This window comes from Panthera uncia, assembly GCF_023721935.1.
Source record: "Panthera uncia isolate 11264 chromosome E2 unlocalized genomic scaffold, Puncia_PCG_1.0 HiC_scaffold_19, whole genome shotgun sequence".
Lineage (NCBI taxonomy): Eukaryota > Metazoa > Chordata > Mammalia > Carnivora > Felidae > Panthera > Panthera uncia.
In genome coordinates, this window is record NW_026057588.1 from 25,801,179 (window position 1) to 25,821,458 (window position 20,280).

Below are 20,280 nucleotides of genomic sequence, written 5' to 3' on the forward strand. Positions count from 1 at the left end.
CATTTGCAACTACGTGGATGGAACTGGAGGGTATTATGCTAGGTGAAATTAGTCAGAGAAAGACAAGTATCATGACTTCACTCATATGAGGACTTTAAGAGACAAAACAGATGAACATAAGGGAAGGGAAACAAAAATGATATAAAAACAGGGAGGGGGACAAAGCATAAGAAACTCTTAAATATGGAGAACAAACTGAGGGGTACTGGAGGGGTTGTGGGAGGGGGGATGGGCTAAATGGGTAAGGGGCACTAAGGAATCTACTCCTGAAATCATTGTTGTACTATATGCTAACTAATTTGGATGTCAATTTAAAAAAATAAAATGAGAAATAATAAAAAATAATAAAAAATAAACAAACAAACAAACAAACAAAGTCCTTCCAGGAAACAAAATTAGAATCAGACACTTAACCAACTGAGCCACCCAGGCACACCGCTACTAACAATGTATGAATGCTTCAATATCTTAACCAGGTTAAGAATTTTGAACCCAAGGTACTGGGGAGACCAAAGGATTTGTAAAAACATCAGATAAGGGTGCCTGTGTGGGCTGACAGTGTGGAGCCTACTTGGGATTCTCTCTCTCTCTCTCTCTCTCTCTCTCTCTGCCCCTCCCCTGTGTGTGCGCAAATGCTCTCCCTCTGTGTGTGTGTCTCTCTCTCTCTCAGATAAATAAACAGCAGCAACAAAAACCAAAATTTCTTAACCTGACTATGAGGGAAATAGGTTTCCCTCCTCTCCTCCCTCACTGCCTCCTAACCCCCACGATCCATACATGTCGGTGCCCGTGACAAGCTAAGAATGTGCACCCTTTCAAAGACACATTCAACATTTATTTGAGCACAGCTGAAAATGAAAGATGGAGAGGGAGAACCCTAGGAGGTAGTCCTTGGTCTTTCTGTTGTTCCAAGCTCTTGCTAGAAACTGACATACCCTATCAGGCAAGCAGAAGACCTGCAGTTAACAGGTCTCTGGGAGGCTGTTAGCACAGTTCCCACTCACCACAGTGCTTTGTACTGTCCTCTTCATCAGTGTGTCTCACTCCTCACCTCCCCAGCATCTAGCCCAGAAGAGCCTATAATATAACAGGTGCTCAGTAACCATTCTTTAGGCACTGCTGGAGACCAAAGGAAAACGTGATGAACAAGGCTTGGAGATGGAGAAATGGAGCCTTGAGCAAGAAGTGAAAAGGGATAGTTTGACTTAGGGCTTAAACAATTAATGAATGAATTAATTAATTTACCCCTCCTTTAGCTCACGCGTGGTATTACTGTTACTTCCTTCACACACCTATTGTTATCTGAAATCAATTATTACTTGCATGATATTTATTTTTTTAAGTAAACTCTACACCTAACGTGGGACTCAAACTTAGGACCCCAAGGTCAAGCGTTGCATTACTTATTTGCATGTTTATTGCTTGCTGTAACCCTTCCTCTCTTAGGACAGAAATCTTCTCTATCTTCCTCATAACTGTATCCCTGATAAAATACAGTGCCTAGAACATCATGCAATAAATAGTTCTTGGATGAATAACCACAAGGAACCCAATAAGAAGTATTTTAACTAAATATAAATGTAGTCAATACCTTACAGATTTTTTTTTAAGTTCTAGGTACTGGGGCTCATACTTTGCTTGCCTTCTTTATGATTTATGAAAGTCGGGTAAGGTGAGAAAAATTGACCAAGGGAAATATACCTACTTAAGGAGTTAGGTTATCAAGGAAAGAGGTACTCTACCGAAATCCATTATTTGGGTTCTAGTTTGTTCTACACTCCCTTACGTGCTAGAGGGAGGGTAGCTGGTTCATTTCTGATTCCCTCATCAGCGACCAGGACACCGCTGGGAAGGAAATGGGCGCTCAATAATAAACATTTGAGGAATGAAAGAACCTGACAAGAAGCTAAGAATACCTTTATGAGCGAACTGGCTCGGACAGGCTGCAGTTCCCCCCCGGGGCAGGCGGCGGCGCCCGCGCTACACCAGCTCGGCCGCCGGCAGTTCTTGGTCCCTCCGGCTGACCGTCCAACGCTAGGCCCCGAGGCCGGTGCCGGAGTTAACCAATAGGAAACCGTATTAGTTGTGGGGTCTGGCAGTGATGCCCAATGAGCGTAGCGGGTGTAGGTAAGGGGAGGTGCGACGGGGAGGGGCAGCGGGGAGCGGTTGGAGGTGGGAGCTGGCGCTGCGGGCCGGGCGCGGGCCGGGGAGCTGCGATGCGGACGGGGCAGCGGCGGTGACCCGAGCTGCCGCCCGACATGAACTCGCTGGAGCAGGCGGAAGGTAGAGTGGGCTTGCTGGGTTGCCCGGTCCCGTCCCGGGCTCCTCCCGGAAGCCGGCGGGGCTCTGGAGGGGCTGGAGTGGCGAGGACCCCGCCCCGGGGAGAGGAGGCCGAGAAGGATGGACTGAAGGGGCTCGGAGCTTGGGGGCCGAGGGGCGGCCAGAGAGGGCCGGACGCTGGTTCCGGCGCGTCTGGCCTCCGAGGGCGCTGGGGGGCCGTTGCGTCAGCTCTCCCATCCCCCCTCTCCCCCCACCCCCCGCAGCTTGGACCGGGAGCCCCTCTCCTGTGCTGCTTTTGTTTTTATTCATTGGCAAAGATTTGCATTTTGCTTTCTGTGAATGCTAATTCACCTTATTTTATATTGATAACCATGGGAGTTGTATCTTTAATTCCTGTTGTGGTTTCCGGTAACCGTTGGAGTAAGGGAGTGCCTCTTGATCTCCTTTTAAAGTTTAAGAAACGCGACCGAGCCTTCGTTGCTCACTCAGGAGCACCTTGGACGCCCCTTTTAGAAGGCCTCCGAGTTTGAGCTTCAATAGTGTCACGAAGATCACCTGTAACCCATTCAGAGGGAGGAAAGGGGAGTGTCTTTCCACACCCACCCGTTAGCCGTATCAGGAGTCCAGTAAGACCGGACAGAAAGCATAGCCATTAATTAAACATGAGGGCTGGAAAGCGGAATCGGGTCATTGCGGTCAAATAGACCTGGAAGCCTTTGAGGTTAGGGGAATACGTTGTTCTAATAGAAAGTTCTTGGTTCCAACAGAATTAAAACTCGCCCTGATTCTGATCCTTTTATTTGCAACCCCCAAAATTCTAGCTTTTGGCGCCGGCTGAGGTTGCTGCTGATTTTCCACATACCATTTTACGAAGCTTCTAAAAGTGAACCAGCCAGTTTCCTTATATGTGAAATTGGAATTAAAGAAATCTAATGTTTTTGTCAAGTGCTTAAAGCTGTCATAGTAAACGAAGTAAACAGTGCAGTGATACATGTAAGTTGGCGTGTAACACCTGAAGCAGTTAGAGTATCTAAAATTTCATCTTAATAGATTCAAACTCGTCAGAGTGGCTAATTAGGAATTTGACATCTCTTTACCTAGATCTCAAGGCTTTTGAGAGGAGACTTACAGAATATATTCATTGTTTGCAACCTGCCACTGGACGTTGGAGAAGTAAGTTCTTGAATGTTTCTTTAAGGCAAAATAAACTGACAATTGATACTTTTATCTCTGCCTAGCAATGATTTGCTTTTGTGTAAAATTTTTGGTTAACAAATGTTTTGCTAAACCATAAGATTTCCTTTTGTTTTGACAGTTTTTACTTTTTTTTTTTAAGTTTGTTTATTTTGAGAGAAAGTGGGGGAGGAGCAGAGAGAGAATCCCAAGCAGGCGCCACACTGTCAGCGCACAGCTGGACTAGGGATCGATCTCAGAAACTGTGAGATCACGACCGGAGCAGAAATCAAGAGTCAGAGGCTTAACTGGCTGAGCCACCCAGGCGCCCCTGTTGTGACGGTTTTTAAATTTATTTAAATTTGTAAACAATGCATCCTAAAGAAATTGTGAAGAAAAGGAACTGGCCATACAGTGTTTTATGTGTTTGAATTTTTATTTTTCCGTTAAAATACATGCACTTTTAAAATTAAATATTACAATATTGATAAGTAACATATATAATAATTTCAGGAGCTTGTTTAGCAGTTTTACAATTTGGTTATAAACTGTTGAAGTTTTATTGAGGAAAACCATATTTAATATATATTTTACAAAAGTTATAAAATTACCCTTAGTTTTAGCAGAGCGTGATTGTGTTGTTTGAAAGCCTATCCAAGAAAACATTCACCTTTTAACTGTATATTCAAAATGTCACGAGTAACACAAAATAGGATTGAAAGAATTGTGGTTATTACCCCGTGGAAATACACAAGAAATGCAGACAAATACACAAGTAATGACCTCAGCACACAAAATGCTTTACTCACTTATGTTGGGACCAGTCTTAGGTTCTTGGATGTATATTATTAAAATTGAATTCCTGCAGGGGCACCTGGGTTGCTCAGTGGGTTGAGCGCCGGGCTTCAGCTCAGGTCATGATCTCGCAGTCTGAGTTTGAGCCCCGCGTCGGGCTCTGTGCTGACAGCTCAGAGCCTGGAGCCTGCTTCGGATTCTGTGTTCCCCTCTCTTTCTCTGCCCCTCCCCCACTCATGTTCTGTCTGTCTCAGAAATAAATAAACATTAAAAAAAATTTTTTTTTTAAATTGAATTCCTGCAAAGAGGGAAGTACAACAGCACATGTTGAAAACATCCTGCATTTCAAAGTGTAATTCAGTTTGTGGGACCAGAGAGCACTATTGCAGTTAGGAGTGTTTTCTGTGTCAAGACTATTTGTGATGTTTTTATTAGATCTATTGGCAAAATTTCATTTGTATGCTGTGAGGATTCTGATTGGTCAGAATTTACAGGTAATGATTTTCTCAAGTTCTTTGGTTTATGGAGGAATTACCCCATAAACCTTATTTCACTGCTACTTCAAATTTTTTTCCTTTTTTTTTGTAAAAAAAAATTTTTTTTTTTTAAATGTGTGAGAGAGAGCCTGAGCAGGGGAGGGGCAGAGAGAGAGAGGGAGACACAGAATCCAAAGCAGGTTCCAGGCTCTGACTGTCAGCACAGAGCCCAATGTGGGGCTTGAACCCACCAACTGTGAGACCATGACCTGAGCTAAAGTCGGCCACTCAACTGACTGAGCCATGTAGGTACCCCCAAAACTTTTTTAAATGTATATGATAATGTCCTATCTTACAAAATATAATATAGTGAGTGTACTTTATTTTTTTCTGTGATTGATGGTCTCTGTGCTTATTTGAAAATGACTTCAGCTTGGGTAATACACCAATCAAAAATATGTGTCTGAGGTCCCTTCTGGTGGGTTTGATTTTGCTTTTGCTTCATTTTCCAAAAGAGGCATCTGTGTAGTATATATTTCTTATTTGAAATAAGGAATTATAAGAAATTGAGTTTAGTCTGTTCTGAGCTGAGAATGTAATTTTGAAATTTTGATTCTGTACTAAATACCTAAAATGAAGATTGTTTTCCTATGATTTGCCTCTTCTAAAAATACATCACCAGGAATCCTAGATACAGTTTTACTATGTTTCTATTGTTCTTTGAATCCTGATCTTTACATTTTAACACTGTCTGCATCCTAACTGAAGGACAGTAGCTTGATACCCAGAATATTAACTAAGTCTTAGTGCACTTTTATTATTTTCCAGGAGTACCATTTATTTTTAAAAGAAATTTTTTCGAAGATTTCCTTTTTGTATACATATATACATGTACATATACATATATATATATATACACATACACACACACATACCGATACCCAGTGTGGGGCTCGAACCAGCAACTCCAAGATCAGAGTCACATTCTCCACTGACTAAGCCAGCCAGGTGCCCAATACTGTTTACTGTTACGTTTTATTTAGGATCTATTTAGAATTCCTAAAATAATTCTAGCTTAGTGGGGAGGAAGAAAACTTTTCTTAGTTCTACTATCAGTCATTTTTACCCTGATCTTCAAGTCTCTAAAGAAAATCTGATCTTGATTGTGTACTCCACATTCCTAACAGCAGACAGTTGTCTGCAAGGCAAAATCCTCTAGTCAGAATTCTCTGTGCATTCATAAAGGAGTCTTTGGTTTTTTTACATTTCAAAATGAGAGGTGTTTTTTGTTTTTTAACTTGAATTTACAAAATCTGCAAAATCACAAAGCACTTTGAAAGTTACATAATATGGAATCTTATATTAAAATTTTACTATCTTGGTTCTTACTGCTTTTAATTTCATTGATCTTCGAAAGTTCTGACTAAACTAATAGGGACAGTATTATCCTCAGTTACTAAGTATCCCGGTTTTTATGTGAATTCCTCAAGGTCATACAGCAAGTTTCCTAATTCCTCAGTTGAGTGCATTCCCCATTTTAATAAAATGCTGCATCCTTTGGCTGTCATTTATTAGGAATTGGTGGTATTTGTATACATTTATTCATTTATAGATTTATGTATTTGTTGACGGCTTATGTCCTTACTAATCTCATGTTTATCTTTCTTCAGTGCTTCTCATAGTGGTATCTGTCTGTACAGCTACTGGTGCCTGGAACTGGTTAATAGATCCCGAGACACAAAAGGTAGAAGTTTTTATTTATTTTATTTATTTATTTTTATTTTTTTATTACATTTATTTATTTTTGAGAGAGAGAGAAAGTGCACACAAGTGGGGGAGGGGCAGAGAGAGAAAAGGAGACACAGAATCCGAAGCAGACTCCAGGCTCTGAGCTGTCAGCACAGAGCCGGAAGCAGGGCTTGAACCCACAGACCATGAGATTATGACCTGAGTGGAAGTCAGATGCCCAACTGACTGAGCCACCCAGGCACCCCTAGAAGTTTTGATTTAAAATTTTTTGCAGATTAAATGAGGTAATGTAGTGGTGCTTTGTTCATCGTAAAGTATTATTCAAATGCTACCTATTGTTACAAGTAGTGATATTGATCCTTATATTAAAAATATCCTGGGGGCGCCTGGGTGGCTCAGTCGGTTAAGCGTCCGACTTCAGCCAGGTCACGATCTCGCGGTCCGTGAGTTCGAGCCCCACGTCAGGCTCCGGGCTGATGGCTCGGAGCCTGGAGCCTGTTTCCGATTCTGTGTCTCCCTCTCTCTCTGCCCCTCCCCCGTTCATGCTCTGTCTCTCTCTGTCCCAAAAATAAATAAAAAACGTTGAAAAAAAAATTAAAAAAAAAAAAATATCCTGTATATTCATTTGCTTAAGAAAAACTTTGGTTGGCTCTTGTAGATTAAGTATCTTTCACAGGGAAAAAGGCCTAAGAAATATTACTCCACTTACACTACTTCTCCTTCATTTCTGAGCTTTTTACATATCTTTTTACGTATATTCATGTATTTTTAAATATTTCAGTGTAGGGGCGCCTGGGTGGCTCAGTCGGTTGAGCGGCCAACTTCGGCTCAGGTCATGATCTCGCGGTCCGCGAGTTCGAGCCCCGTGTCGGGCTCTGTGCTGACAGCTCAGAGCCTGGAGCCTGTTTCGGATTCTGTGTCTCCCTCTCTCTGACCCTCCCCCGTTCATGCTCTGTCTCTCTCTGTCTCAAAAATAAATAAACGTTAAAAAAAAAAATTTTTTTTAAAAAAAATATTTCAGTGTAAACATTGTCTTTATTCTCTTTTGTTCATTTAGGGTCATCTGTGCCAGCTTTAAAAAATTATAAAATACGATTTTCTTCTATGACATATCTTTGGTAGTTCCTTTCCTCATACCATAAAGTATTTGAGATGACTTCGCAGGAAACATATATGATAAAATAGCAAAATATAAGTGTAAAACAAAGTCAAATTAGAATAAAAAAGACTGATTGGAGGGCCAAAAACAGGAAGGAAACCAGGTCACAGACAAGGCCATGTGGGCCGGGAAACTTGCCAAAACTGAGTTACAAATTAGTCTCTGAGTTACCTAATCAATAAAGTCACAGTTCCATGGTTTTGTTTCTCTGTGAAGAGAACACATGTATAAGTTCCATAAGCTAGCAAAAATTTTGTCCACGTTTATCTTTTAAAAAAAATTTCCTGCCTGAAATTTAATATAGGAAACACTGAGAGATCTCCCATTGGGCACTGTCCAAGAACATCCCTATACCAAATGCAATAACAGATTTCATAATGTTATATCTTGAAGCATCCTTTGATGAAATCTGATAGCGTGTTTCTCAAAATTCTACCTCTTTCTTCTAACTTGTACCTTAATTTCAAACTCACGCTTTTTTATTAGAGAAGCCACAGTCTCCCATTTTTCAGTGAAGTTTTTTTTCCCTCAGTGGAGTTTTATTTAGGTAATAATGTTGTAATTTTCTCAAATCGTAAACCCACATCCTTTTTTAAAGTGTAATTAGGTAGACTACTTCTACCAGCTTTATTTATAGTCTGTTAGGTTCTACAGAAGAAAAACCTAAAAGCCAGCTTTTGTCAGCAGTCCGAATGGCAATTCAGGCAGCCAGGGGTTTATTTAGCATGTAGTTTCCCTGACTTTATCCACTGGGGTGGAGATATAAAAGAATAGGAGGTAGGGGAGGTTGGAGATGGAATTTTACGTTAATACAGGAGTTTTTATGGCAGATAGGAAACTCTCTTGTGTGTTCATTTTAAAAAGTCGGATCTTAAGCCTGTGCTTGGTGCTCCTCTTCAGGGGAAGAGTGAGGAGGCTGCCAAGAAGATTGAAAAGGTCTGTCTTGGGAAATGAATCTGACTTCTAATTGGGAAAAATATAAGCTGATTTCAGCTAGTTGAGATCTTAATAAAACACAGAATTAAATGTAATTTGAAATAGGCCCAAAACTCTGTAGTTAATGTAACTTTCTAAATTAGGTGAGAATATAACTATTAGCCTAAGGGTTAGCTCTTTGTATTTCAGTATTTAATAACCTCAAACCTGAAAGGAGTTTTAAAAAGCAATTGTTTCTGTAGCGAGAGTTGCAGACTCGAAAGCCAGTGTGTGTCTAGCTGGGAGAACCCGAGGAGAGAAGGAATATAGCCCACTGGACAGTACACAGATGCCTGATCTAAAGGGGGAGATTGGGATTTAGATGCAGTTGATTGTTTCCATGGAGGAAAGAAAGCTGATACTGACTGTTCTAGTTAAAATTAACACCTAAGACACCATATGTGCTTATATTGTGTAGGCCATGTGAAATAGAGCTGGCCTGTGGAAATTCCTGTCCTTAAAGGTTTCACGAAGACGTTCCTCTGGACTATTAACCTTTATGCAGAATTTTATTCTTCTGGGAGCTTATTCCGTTTCTGATATTTCAGCCTCTCATTTCTTCATCTGACAAATCTATTTAACCCATACCATGCTGACCCAGCTAGCTTTTTTTAAGTTTAGTTCTCTTTCTTGAAATATGTACGCATCTCTCAGTAGGAGAGTGAGGTACACAGGCCTTTGGCTTAATTCTCTTGCTCCCATATAGTAACTAGTCCGCTTGATTTCTTTTTCCAGACTTTAAACACATCTTTCCTTCTTCAAGTTCTATTCCCCAGTCATCTGGCTGCAGTGCCCACTCTTGTTCCAGTGCTGGACCCTGGACTCTTATCTCCACGTATTCATGTTGTCCTGTTGCCTGCTGTCATCTGATTATACCCAGATCTGAAATTAGCCCTTTGTTTCTCTTAGACTCTGATTTGTTTGTTTGTTTGTTTGTTTGTTTGAAGTAGGCTCCATACCCCATGTGGGGCTTGAACTCATGGCCCTTGAGATCAAGAGTCAGATGCTCTACCAACTGAGCCAGCCAGGTGTCCCGTTCTTGTGCTTTTTTAAATTGCTTCTTGCTAGGAAGGGTTCAGTAAATATTTTTGGCAGGATGGTTTTTGATTATAGGAATGCACTTGTAATGGTTCAAGTCCTGAGAATGAATGGGGGGATTATTGCTATCTTGTTAGGTGAAAGATACGAAACAAATTATTTTTATGGCCAGCAAAACAACTAAGATTATTTTGAATTCTTCAAATCCTCGTATTTTGATATGATTAAAATGTTAACATGTATTTAAGCACAAGTGGGGAGGTAGGTGTTGGTATTGTTCTGAGATTTTGAACATTTTTATATTTCAAACTCTTCTTTTTCAGGTGTCCTTCTTCACGTCATTATGGAATCACCCATTCTTCACCATTAGCTGTATCACTCTGATAGGCTTGTTTTTTGCTGGAATACACAAGCGGGTCGTTGCCCCGTCAATGTATCCTTTGCAGAATTGAGTTTTAGTCTCAGCTTAAAGCACCTTCTTGATCATCTAGGGGTTGTTAAAAGCTTATTCCTCATATGATCAATTTTCCTTTGACCACAGTTTTTCAGTATAGCTGCTCGATGTCGAACTGTACTAGCAGAATACAACATGTCTTGTGACGATGTGAGTATTGTTTATGTTAAAAAATTACAGATCTGCGTGAGAGGACTGAACGGTTTTGGCTTAAGTAAAACAGACATTAATATAGATTGTCAGTCGGCAAGGATTAATGGTGGGAATATTCTTTATAGCACTGATCCTAAGATACACATTTACGTCTCTGAAATTGAGATGCATCTAATAATTTGTGGTGTTGTACAGTTTAGTCTTTTCTTTTAAGTAAGCTCTGTGCCAGTGTGGGGTTTGAACTCAAAACCCTGAAATCAAGAGTCACAGGCTCTACTGACTGAGCCCGCCAGGCACCCCCAATTTAATCTTTATTAATGACATCGCTTTTTAGCCTTTTGGCTAAGATCAAGTGTAATCTTTCTTAATGACATAAAATCACCATGTAGTGTCTTATAATTGAAGTCATCATAGGTCTAATATAGAGTGGTCACTATGGGCCAAAACTAGCTTGGTGGGTGTAGGTTTTGTAAACTAATGGTATTCTGTATGTAGGATTTTAAATTAGATCTCAGATCAACAGACTACAGACATACAAGCCAACTGTGTTTTTAAAAGTTGATCAGATTTTGACGTATTAAGAGTATCTCAGGTGTCCGATTGGCTCATTCAGTAGAGCACTTGACTCTTAATCTCAGGATGGTGAGTTCAAGCCCCACGTTGGGGGTGGAGCCTAGTTAAAATTAAAAGATAATATCTCATGGTTTTGATTTGCTTATTTATTAAGGTGTTTTTTTCCTTCAAATCAAAAAATTATCGGGGTGTTTTGGGTGGCTCAGTCAGTTAAACGTCTGACTTCAGCTCAGGTTATGATCTCAAAGCTCATGAATTTGAGCCCCACGTTGGGCTCTGTGCTGCTAGCTCAAAGCCTGAAGCCTGCTTCGAATTCTTGGTCTCCCTCTCTTCTGCCCCTCCCCTGTTCACACTCTGTTTCTCTCTCCTTCAAAAATAAATAAACATTAAAAAAAATGTTTTTTAATGTATTAAGTAATACCTTGTATAAAAAATTAGAATAAAGAGGAAAAAAAGATACTAGGAGCAGGAAGCCCACTGCTATGAGTGAAGAGAATAAAGACTAAACACTTTGATTTTTTTTAATGTTTATTTTTTTAATTTTTTAATGTTTATTTACCTTTGAGAGAGACAGAGTGTAAGTGGGGGAGGGACAGAGAGGGAGACTCAAACTGAAGTAGGCTTGAGGCTCTGAGCTATTAGCACAGAGCCCGAGGTGGGGCTTGAAGTCACATCATGACCTGAGTGGAAGTTGGACACAACTGAGCCACCCAGGTGCCTCTTTGTTGATTTTTGAGAGAGAGAGAAAGTGCGCACGCATGCACAGGCCGGGGAGGGGCAGAAAGGAGACAGAATCCAAAGCCTCCTGGAGGCTCTGAGCTGTCAACACAGAATCACATCATGACCTGAGCGGAAGTTGGACACTTAACCAACTGAGCCACCCAGGGGTCCCAACACTGATTTTTTAAAAATTAGGAGAGAAGGGGGCGCCTGGGTGGCTCAGTCGGTTGAGTGTCCGACTTCGGCTCAGGTCATGATCTCACAGTTTGTGGGTTCGAGCCCTGTGTCGGGCTCTGTGCTCGTGTCCAGCTCAGAGCCTGGAGTCTGCTTCGATTCTGTGTCTCCCTCCCTCTCTGCCCCTAGCTTGCGCATGCGCGCTCGCTCGCTCTCTCTCTCTCTCTCTCTCTCTCTCAGTCTCAAAAAAAAATAAACATAAAAAATTTTTTTTTAAAAATTAGGAGAGAACAAGGGTAGTATTTTAAGTCAAAAGGGAAGAATTGGGCTAGTAGTGTTTAGATAATTGACTTCCTTTGGAAAAAAATGAATTTAGATCTCTGCATCAATTAAACTAAATTCCAGGTAAAGTTTTTTATTTATATATATATTTATTTATTTTGAGAGAGAATGAGAGAGTGGAGGAGGGGCAGAGGGAGAGGGAGAGAATCCCAAGCAGGCTCCACACTGTCAGTGAGGAGTCCAACGCAGGGCTCAAACTTCACAACTTGTGGGATCATGACCTAAGTCGAAGTCCGATGCTTAACCGAATGAGCCACCCAGGCGCCCCTGGTTGTAAATGTATTTAAGAAGACATTCACATCCCACAATTAAAGCATTAGAAGAAAATACAGGTGAATATGTTTATAATCTTGGTGCAGAAAAGCTCCTTTTTCTTTTTAAGACACAGAAACGCCATCATGGAAGAGGTTGGATACCTTTAGTTGAATCGACATTTGGAAATTTTGTACAGCAAAAGGCAAGAAATTAAGTAGTGATTAGGTATTTGTGGGGCACCTGGCTGCCTCAGTGGCAAAAGCATGTGACTCCTGATCTCAGGGTCATGAGTTCGAGCCCCACATTGGGTGTAGAGATTATTGCAAAAACTAAATAACTTAAAGGGTGGGGGGGCACCTGAGTGACTCATTCTGTTAAGTTTGTGACTTGATTTTGACTCAAGTCATGATCTCATAGTTTGTGGGATTGAGCTCCACATCAGGCTCTATGCTGACAGCGTGGACTCTGTTTAGAAGTTTCTCTCTCTCTCTCTCTCTCTCTCTCTCTCTCTCTCTCTGCCTCTCCCCTCTGTGCACTCAGGCTCGCTCTCGCTCTCTCTCTCAAGATCAAAAAATACATACATTTGAAAGGTATCTAGTAGAGGATAGAATCCAGAATATTTAAAGACGTATTAAAAATCAATTAAAAAAGACAAATAGTACATTTGATACGTGGGAAAAGGTAAGTCAAATCATAGAAGCAGTACTACAAATAGCCTCATTTGTAATTGGGGAAATGCAAGGTAAAACTGAGTTTCCATTTGTTTGTCTTGCCTACCTGTCACATGGGCAGAAGTTAAACCCCCAGAACTGTGCTGAAGTAGATGCATCCACACGCTGCCTGTGGCAGACATGACACTGGTATGGCCGTGTTGGAAGGCAGTTTCATCATCCTGTAAGATGTAAAATTGGCATGCCTCATGACCCAACCATTCTCCTTTTCTTCATCTCCCCCCAGTGGGGACCATCACATGTACACAAGGAGGCAGGTACGAGGTCGCTCATCGCAGCATCCTTTGCAGTATGGAAAAAATGGAAACGGGTTTTATGTTTCTCAACAGGGGGGTGGGAAAATAGGAAAGCACAAGTAAATCTGTAAATGTGGACATGGAAGGACCTCCAAGATAAGTTAGGTGCAAGAAGAAAATTACCAAACAATATACTCAGTTTGGTATTTTTTTTTCAGTTGTTTTTTTTCCTAGTACCATTTATTTTTTAATTCTGGTAGAGTTAACATACAGTGTTCTGTTAGTTTCAGGTGTACAATATAGTGATTTCAGCAATTCCATACATCGCCTGGTGCTCGGCCCCACAATTGCACTCCTTAATCCCCATCACCTGTTTAACCAATCCCCCCCCCCCCCTCCTCCCCTCTGGTAACCACCAGTTTGTCCTCCATAATTAAGAGTCAGTTTCTTGGTTTGTCTCCTTTTTCTTTGCTCATTTTTGTTTACTGGGATATCCTCTCTCCCTCCCCCCTCTCCCCTTCCCTCCCTCCCCCTCCCCCCCCCCCCCCCCCCCCCCTCCCCCATGCTCACTTACTCTCTCTCAATAAATAAACAATAAAAAAAAAACCCTCCAGGTTTTATTTATATATATGAATGTAAACCCATAGAACACAGTCTGGGAGAATTCATGCTAAAACTGATTTCTTCTGTAAGAGGGCTAGAATTTGAGATAGATGGAAGGAAGGATTTTGTTTAGCAGCATTTGCATTTTTTATTTTCTCTTTTTAAGTAATCTCTACACCCATCATGGGGCTTGAACTCAAAACTCTGAGATCAAAAGTTGTATGCTCCACCAACTGAGCCAGCCAGGCACCCCTGTATTTGAATTTTTTAATAACGAGATTACATTAGGGGTGCCTGGGTGGCTCAGTCAGTTAAGCCTCCAGCTCTTGATTTTGGCTCAGGTTATGATCTCACAGTGTGTGGGTTTGAGCCCCATGTCAGGCTTTGCACTGATAGCATGGAACCTGCTTGGGGTTCTCCCCACTCCCCCTTTACCCCTCCCCTGGTGCATGCGTGCATGCTTCTCTTTCTCTCTCTCTCTCTCTCAAAATTTTTAAAAAACATAAAAAATGAGATTATATTAATGTCTTACTCATGTAATTTAAAATAGATTAAAACGGTGGATAAAACAAATGGTCTATTCATGCAGTGGAATACTGTATATTTTATGTTGTAATCAACAATATAAAATGATACAAACTACTGAAACAGTAACATGGATGAATCTCACACCCATTGAGTGGAAGAAGTAGATGCAAAAGGACACACACTAGTATTCCATTTGTGTAAAGATCAGAGACAGGCAGGGGTGCCTGGGTGGCTCAGTCGGTTAAGCCTCCGACTTCGGCTCAGTTCATGGTCTCACGGTCCATGGGTTCGAGCCCCGCGTCGGGCTCTGTGCTGTCAGCTCAGAGCCTGGAGCCTGTTTCAGATTCTGTGTCTCCTTCTCTCTGTGACCCTCCCCCGTTCATGCTCTGTCTCTCTCTGTCTCAAAAATAAATGTTAAAAAAAAAAAAATTAAAAAATTCTTTATAAAAAAAAAAAAGATCAGAGACAGGCAGAATTTATGGTAAGTGGTTATGTCTGTGTAAGGAGTGGAGCTGCCATTGACTAGAAAGGGGCATGGAGGAACTTTCTGGGTGGTGGTGATGTTCTGTAGCTAGATCTGAGTGGTGGCTATGTGGCCGTATATATTTGTTAAAACTCATAAAACTGTACACAAGGTTTGAACACTTAACTGTATATAAATTGTACCTCAACAAAACAGTGAAAAAATTAGTGTCCAAGTTCTACCAGTGTGTCAAGGAATTGTCAAAAATCAAATGGCTGAAAATGAAGTGAAAGGGAGAATCTTAAGGTGACCAGAATCTGGACGGCACTTTTTTTTTTTTTTTTTTTTTTTAAGTTTAGTTTTGAGAGAGTGTGAGTGGGTGAGGGGCAGAGAGAGAAGGAGACGGAGAATCTGAAGCAGGCTCCAGGCTCCCAGTTCTCAGCACAGAGCCCAATGTGGGGCTCGAACCCAGAATCCTGAGATCATAACCTGAGCCGAAGTCGGATGCTCAACCGACTGAGCCACACAGGCGCCCCTGGACAGCACTTGTGACCTGAGGATACTGGAGTCTCAGCAACCAAAGGTGTCTTATGTTATGTTGCACATTCTCACTTCTCATAAAAGATATTAAGGAATTTTCAGACCTGCTTCTTTGACCCAATATTAGGCTCCAAGAGCCACCATGTATTGCGTGTGAATCGCATGCAGGGTTCTGGGCTTTTTACCCACATTGTCATAGTTAGGGTCTTCTGTTTTGTTTAATTATGTATTGTCCCATTTTACGGACGCATCATGATATAATGTCCTGTTCGTCATACAGTTGTTTCCACAGTTTCTATATTACGTATTGTATTCTCTGCCAGAACTTGAGCTCCAAGAGGACCAGGGAGTCTGTCTCGTTCATTCCTGGATCCCTAGCATTTCATGCAAGGCCTGGCCCATAGTAGGCACTCAGTAGATATTGAATGAAAGAGTTAGTACCATTTTTGTGTACAGCTTTACACTCAAGTCCAGTTTCGTTCAGAAAAATTCCCAGAAGTAGAACTATTTGGATTATGTGGTACGTACCCTTTTTTTGGATAAATAAGACAGTTGGTCCAGGGCACCTGGCTGGCTCAGTCCATAGAGCATGTGACTCTTGATCTTGGGGTCATTAGCTCAAGCCCCACGTTGGGTATAGAGCTTATATTAAAAAAAAAAAAAAAAAGACCGTTGGCCTCACAGAAGAGTTATATCCACTTAACACTGAACTTGTGAGTGTCCAGTACTCCAACCATTGGTTTACATTTTCACTTGGAATTAAAAATGTAATGTTGGAAAAGGAAAAATGTTTTTGCTCAAATACATTTATGTTTTATAAATGTCCATTTGGCAAGGAGCATGAATTGGTTTATGCATGTTGGGATTTTATTCATTGGATTGATTGGTCGGTTTCTAGGTAGCCAGTGGACAGGGAATTCATCAAACAGATTGTGTTTTAAAGTGATGAAGATTTCAGAAAGAATGCTCCACACAAGGAAAACTTTGAAAACGTAACTATTAATTGATTAATCTTTACTTAATATAAAGGGGTGTTCTGGTACCCTTCAAATGCACTTTAAGGTTTATGGAGAAGTGATATTTTTAATAGAACTGTGTATTGAAACATTTTTTTTTTCATCTTTACAGACAGGAAAACTCATTTTGAAACCTAGGCCTCATGTTCAATGACAATGTGCGCTCGTCGTTATGGGACCTCCTACAGCCTTTCTTCAAATAAGTGATTGAGCAAAAAGCCATAAAGGATTCCTTTTACAGTTGGATATGTGAAGGTCATAGCAACAACTGACAAGAAGTGTGCAATATTTACCCAGGTGATCTTGATGATGGCTCGCATTCTCTGGCTCGGTACCTTTGATTATCTGTTTTCAGTATTAGTGTCACTTTAGTACTTCAGACCCTGCAGAGACTTTTGCAGATGAAGTATGTCTGTATGTTACTAAGTTAAACTTAGAAACAGAACCTCATCCAGTTTTTATAATGTATTTTTGCAAACTACTGTAAATAGCAAATCAATGCCAATGTTACAGGGGGAGATGTTACTCGGACTCTGTTCTCCTGCACCAGTATTTCAGGAACATCTGTTTGCCAGCCCCACAGCTCTTTAAACCCAGCTATCCTGCATAGCTGTGCCTTTCATTCTTACACTCCTCTGTTCTAATCATAATGCAAGAAAAACATCGGATTGAGCCTAAACTGAGGAAGACTCCTCTCCATTATGTACGTTGTAAGAAATTATAGACGTTTTGAGAAACAGTTTTCATTAAGCCAGATAGTGAATTTCAGCCACTATTGTGTTAGTAAGTTTCCTGTTCATTGTTTTCGTTTAACGCTGAATATACTTTATGTTTTTTAATTAATTTTAAGAACACTCCACAAAGGCTTCTGAATATACAAGTTTAGTAATAAATTATGTAATGTCTGGGAATTCGATAGTCATTGTTTTAGATAATTGGATTTTATGCTGTGGTGGACGTGGCTGTGACACTAGTGTTGCACAGGTGTAATTGATCAGCCCCTCCATCACAAAGGTCACGTGGGAGCGGCACCACAAACCCGAGTCCACGGTTCTCACTGTTCAGAGTGTTAATGACATACTGTGTATGCATATTAGCCACATGTACTATAATAGCCCTGAAACTGAAACTATTAGGATTGCTGTAAATATTTTAAAGAACTGGAGGTGCCTTTTACCTGTTTACTAGAAGATTTTGAAAAGGTTTAAATTATTTCACAAGCTGTCTTTTAAATTCCATTTAACATAAAGCTGAAAATTCAGTTAACAGGACACAAACTTTTTAGCAAGGCTACCACTTAAATGTGTTGATCTTGGCTTTCATGTGTATAAAATTTTAATTCTTTAAGCTGCAGCAATAAAACCCTCTGCTCCTACGAAGTCATAAGAGGGTATTCTATATATTCGGCATTGTTTTATTTTCTGTAAATTTTGTAGGTAAATATGTGCATAAAAATAAATACTTTATATATAATTAGTGATTGGGCTTTTTTCTTGATTCATTGAAAATCTGTAATGCTTAAAAAATTTAAGGTACCATATGTATCAGATACAGGCGAGTTTGAAATAGATACCATTCTTTTTTTTTTTTTTAACGTTTATTTATTTTTGAGACAGAGAGAGACAGAGCATGAATGGGGGAGGGGCTGAGAGAGAGGGAGACACGGAAGCAGGCTCCAGGCTCTGAGCTGTCAGGCCAGAGCCTGACGCGGGGCTCGAACCCACGGACCACGAGATCGTGACCTGAGCTGAAGTCGGACACTTAACCGACTGAGCCACCCAGGTGCCCCTAGATACCATTCTTTAACTCTGTCTAGTAGAGCACATTTCAAGTAGCAATTGTAGCTACCCAGTTTATTAAGCTATGACTACTTCATACTGACTACATACTGACTACTTCAGTATGTATTAACTTGTCACTATGTAATGACATTTGGCTCTTAATCAGGAGATGCAGGTTTTCTTGATCGTGCTTTACAAATTTGGATTGCCATCTTCCTCCAAGCACATAAAGCTGAAGAAGGATTTTATAGGTCCTTAATCCTTTTTAGGGTAATCAACTACTTTGAGTATTTAATGAAAGCCTTGAATCTTCTCCCTTAGAAAAATAGTGTGTACATAAACTTGGCATGCTTTCAAGGATTTCCTGATGCTAGACTGCTTGGAATATATTGGCTCCAAGAAAGAAACATTTGTTATAGTTCCAAAGATTTTTTATACCTTTACTTATAGTAGAACAATTGATTTTTCCAAAAAAGTTTGGTCTGATTGAAATGGTCAAAGGATCCCTGTCAGGTTAGCCTCTCTTTACCACCACCCAGACCCTCTCATACCCCCTTCCACACTATTAGGAAATTACTGACTGAGTCCAGTCCAATGTCACAGGGAAAGCAGTCTTGGATTTTTCTTTTCATGTTTGTTTATTTTGAGAGAGGAAGAGAGAGAATCCCAAGCAGGCTCCGTGCTGTCAGGGCAGGTCCTGACACGGCGCTCAGTCTCACGAACCGTGAGATCATGACCTGAGCCAAGATCAAGAGTTCGGAAGCTTAATCGACTGAGCCACCCAGGCAGTCTTGGATTTTAAAAGTGACTTTACTCTGGCTCTCCACGACTTACTAACGACAGATCCAGCGCCAGAATCCCAAGTCTTGACTGAAAAGATGTGTGTGTTTGTTGAACTTAATTCATGAGCCGTTATAATGTTACAGTTAAGAATTTAGATTCTTGGGGCGCCTGAGTGGCTCAGTCAGCTGAGCGTCTGATTTCGGCTCAGGTCATGATCTCATGGTTTGTGGGTTTGAACTCTGCGTTGGGCTCTGTGCTGACAGCTCAGAGCCTGGAGCCTGCTTCGGATTCTGTGTCTCCCTCTCTCTCTGCCCTTCCTCCGCTCATGGCTTGTGCATGCTCTCTCTCTCTCAAAAATGAATAAACATTGAAAAAAATTTAAAAAATAAAAAAAAAGAATGTAGATTCTTACTCCAGACTGTCTGGATTTGGATCTCAGATCTGCTACTTGCTTGTTTTGTAACTTTAGGCAAATTGTGCACGCTTAGTTTCCTCATTTATAAAATAGGTATAATGCCAGTTGGCCAGGTTTATATCCACTATGCTACAGAGTCATTGCTCTGTAAATCTAGTTGTTAAACCAAATTGTGAAAGTTGGAAAACAACTTCCAACGTCAGCGTCTCAGTTGGGATAACCATGAGGAAATTCTTATCTTTTAAGAACCAAGCAAACTCCTGAATAGTGGAGTGAATGTGGCTTTTTTTTTTTTTTTTTAATGTTTATTTTTGAGAGAGAGGAGTATGAGCAGGGGAGGGGCAGAGAGAGGGAGACACAAAATCCAAAGCAGGGTCCAGGTTCTGAGCTGTCAGCACAGCACAACAGGTCTGAGCCTGATGTGAGGCTCGAACTCACAAAACTGCAAGATCATGACCTGAGCCAAAGTCAGACGCTTAACTGACTGAGCCACCCAGGTGCCCCAGCACATAGGACTCTTGATCTTGGGGTCATGAGTTTGAGCCCTGTGTTGGGTGTAGAGATTACTTAAATAAATAAAACTTCAAACAAAAAAATAAAACGATTCTAGGTGTTTTCCATTTAAATAGCCTCACTGACAACATCAAGGCTTGTGACACCCCGATAACTGCTGTTTTTTGAAGAGCTCTTTTCTCCTTTAGAACTGGACTCTAGATTGACTTTTTTTTTTTTTAGTTTTTTTTTTTTTTATTTTTTTTTTTTTTTTTTTTTTAATTTTTTTTTTTTTTCAACGTTTTTTATTTATTTTTGGGACAGAGAGAGACAGAGCATGAACGGGGGAGGGGCAGAGAGAGAGGGAGACACAGAA

The 20,280-nt window shown here is 40.7% G+C and overlaps 1 protein-coding gene across 1 annotated transcript; it reads left to right on the forward strand.

Moving 5' to 3' along the window:
* The first annotated feature begins 2,151 nt into the window (after window positions 1-2,151).
* CNEP1R1 (CTD nuclear envelope phosphatase 1 regulatory subunit 1) lies at window positions 2,152-17,909 on the forward strand. The gene is made up of 6 exons (XM_049621703.1): window positions 2,152-2,283; window positions 3,382-3,453; window positions 6,395-6,468; window positions 9,969-10,078; window positions 10,195-10,249; window positions 16,546-17,909. The coding sequence occupies exons 1-6, from the start codon at window positions 2,259-2,261 to the stop codon at window positions 16,585-16,587; spliced, it is 378 nt and encodes a 125-aa protein (XP_049477660.1). The 5' UTR covers window positions 2,152-2,258; the 3' UTR covers window positions 16,588-17,909.
* The last annotated feature ends 2,371 nt before the right edge of the window (window positions 17,910-20,280 follow it).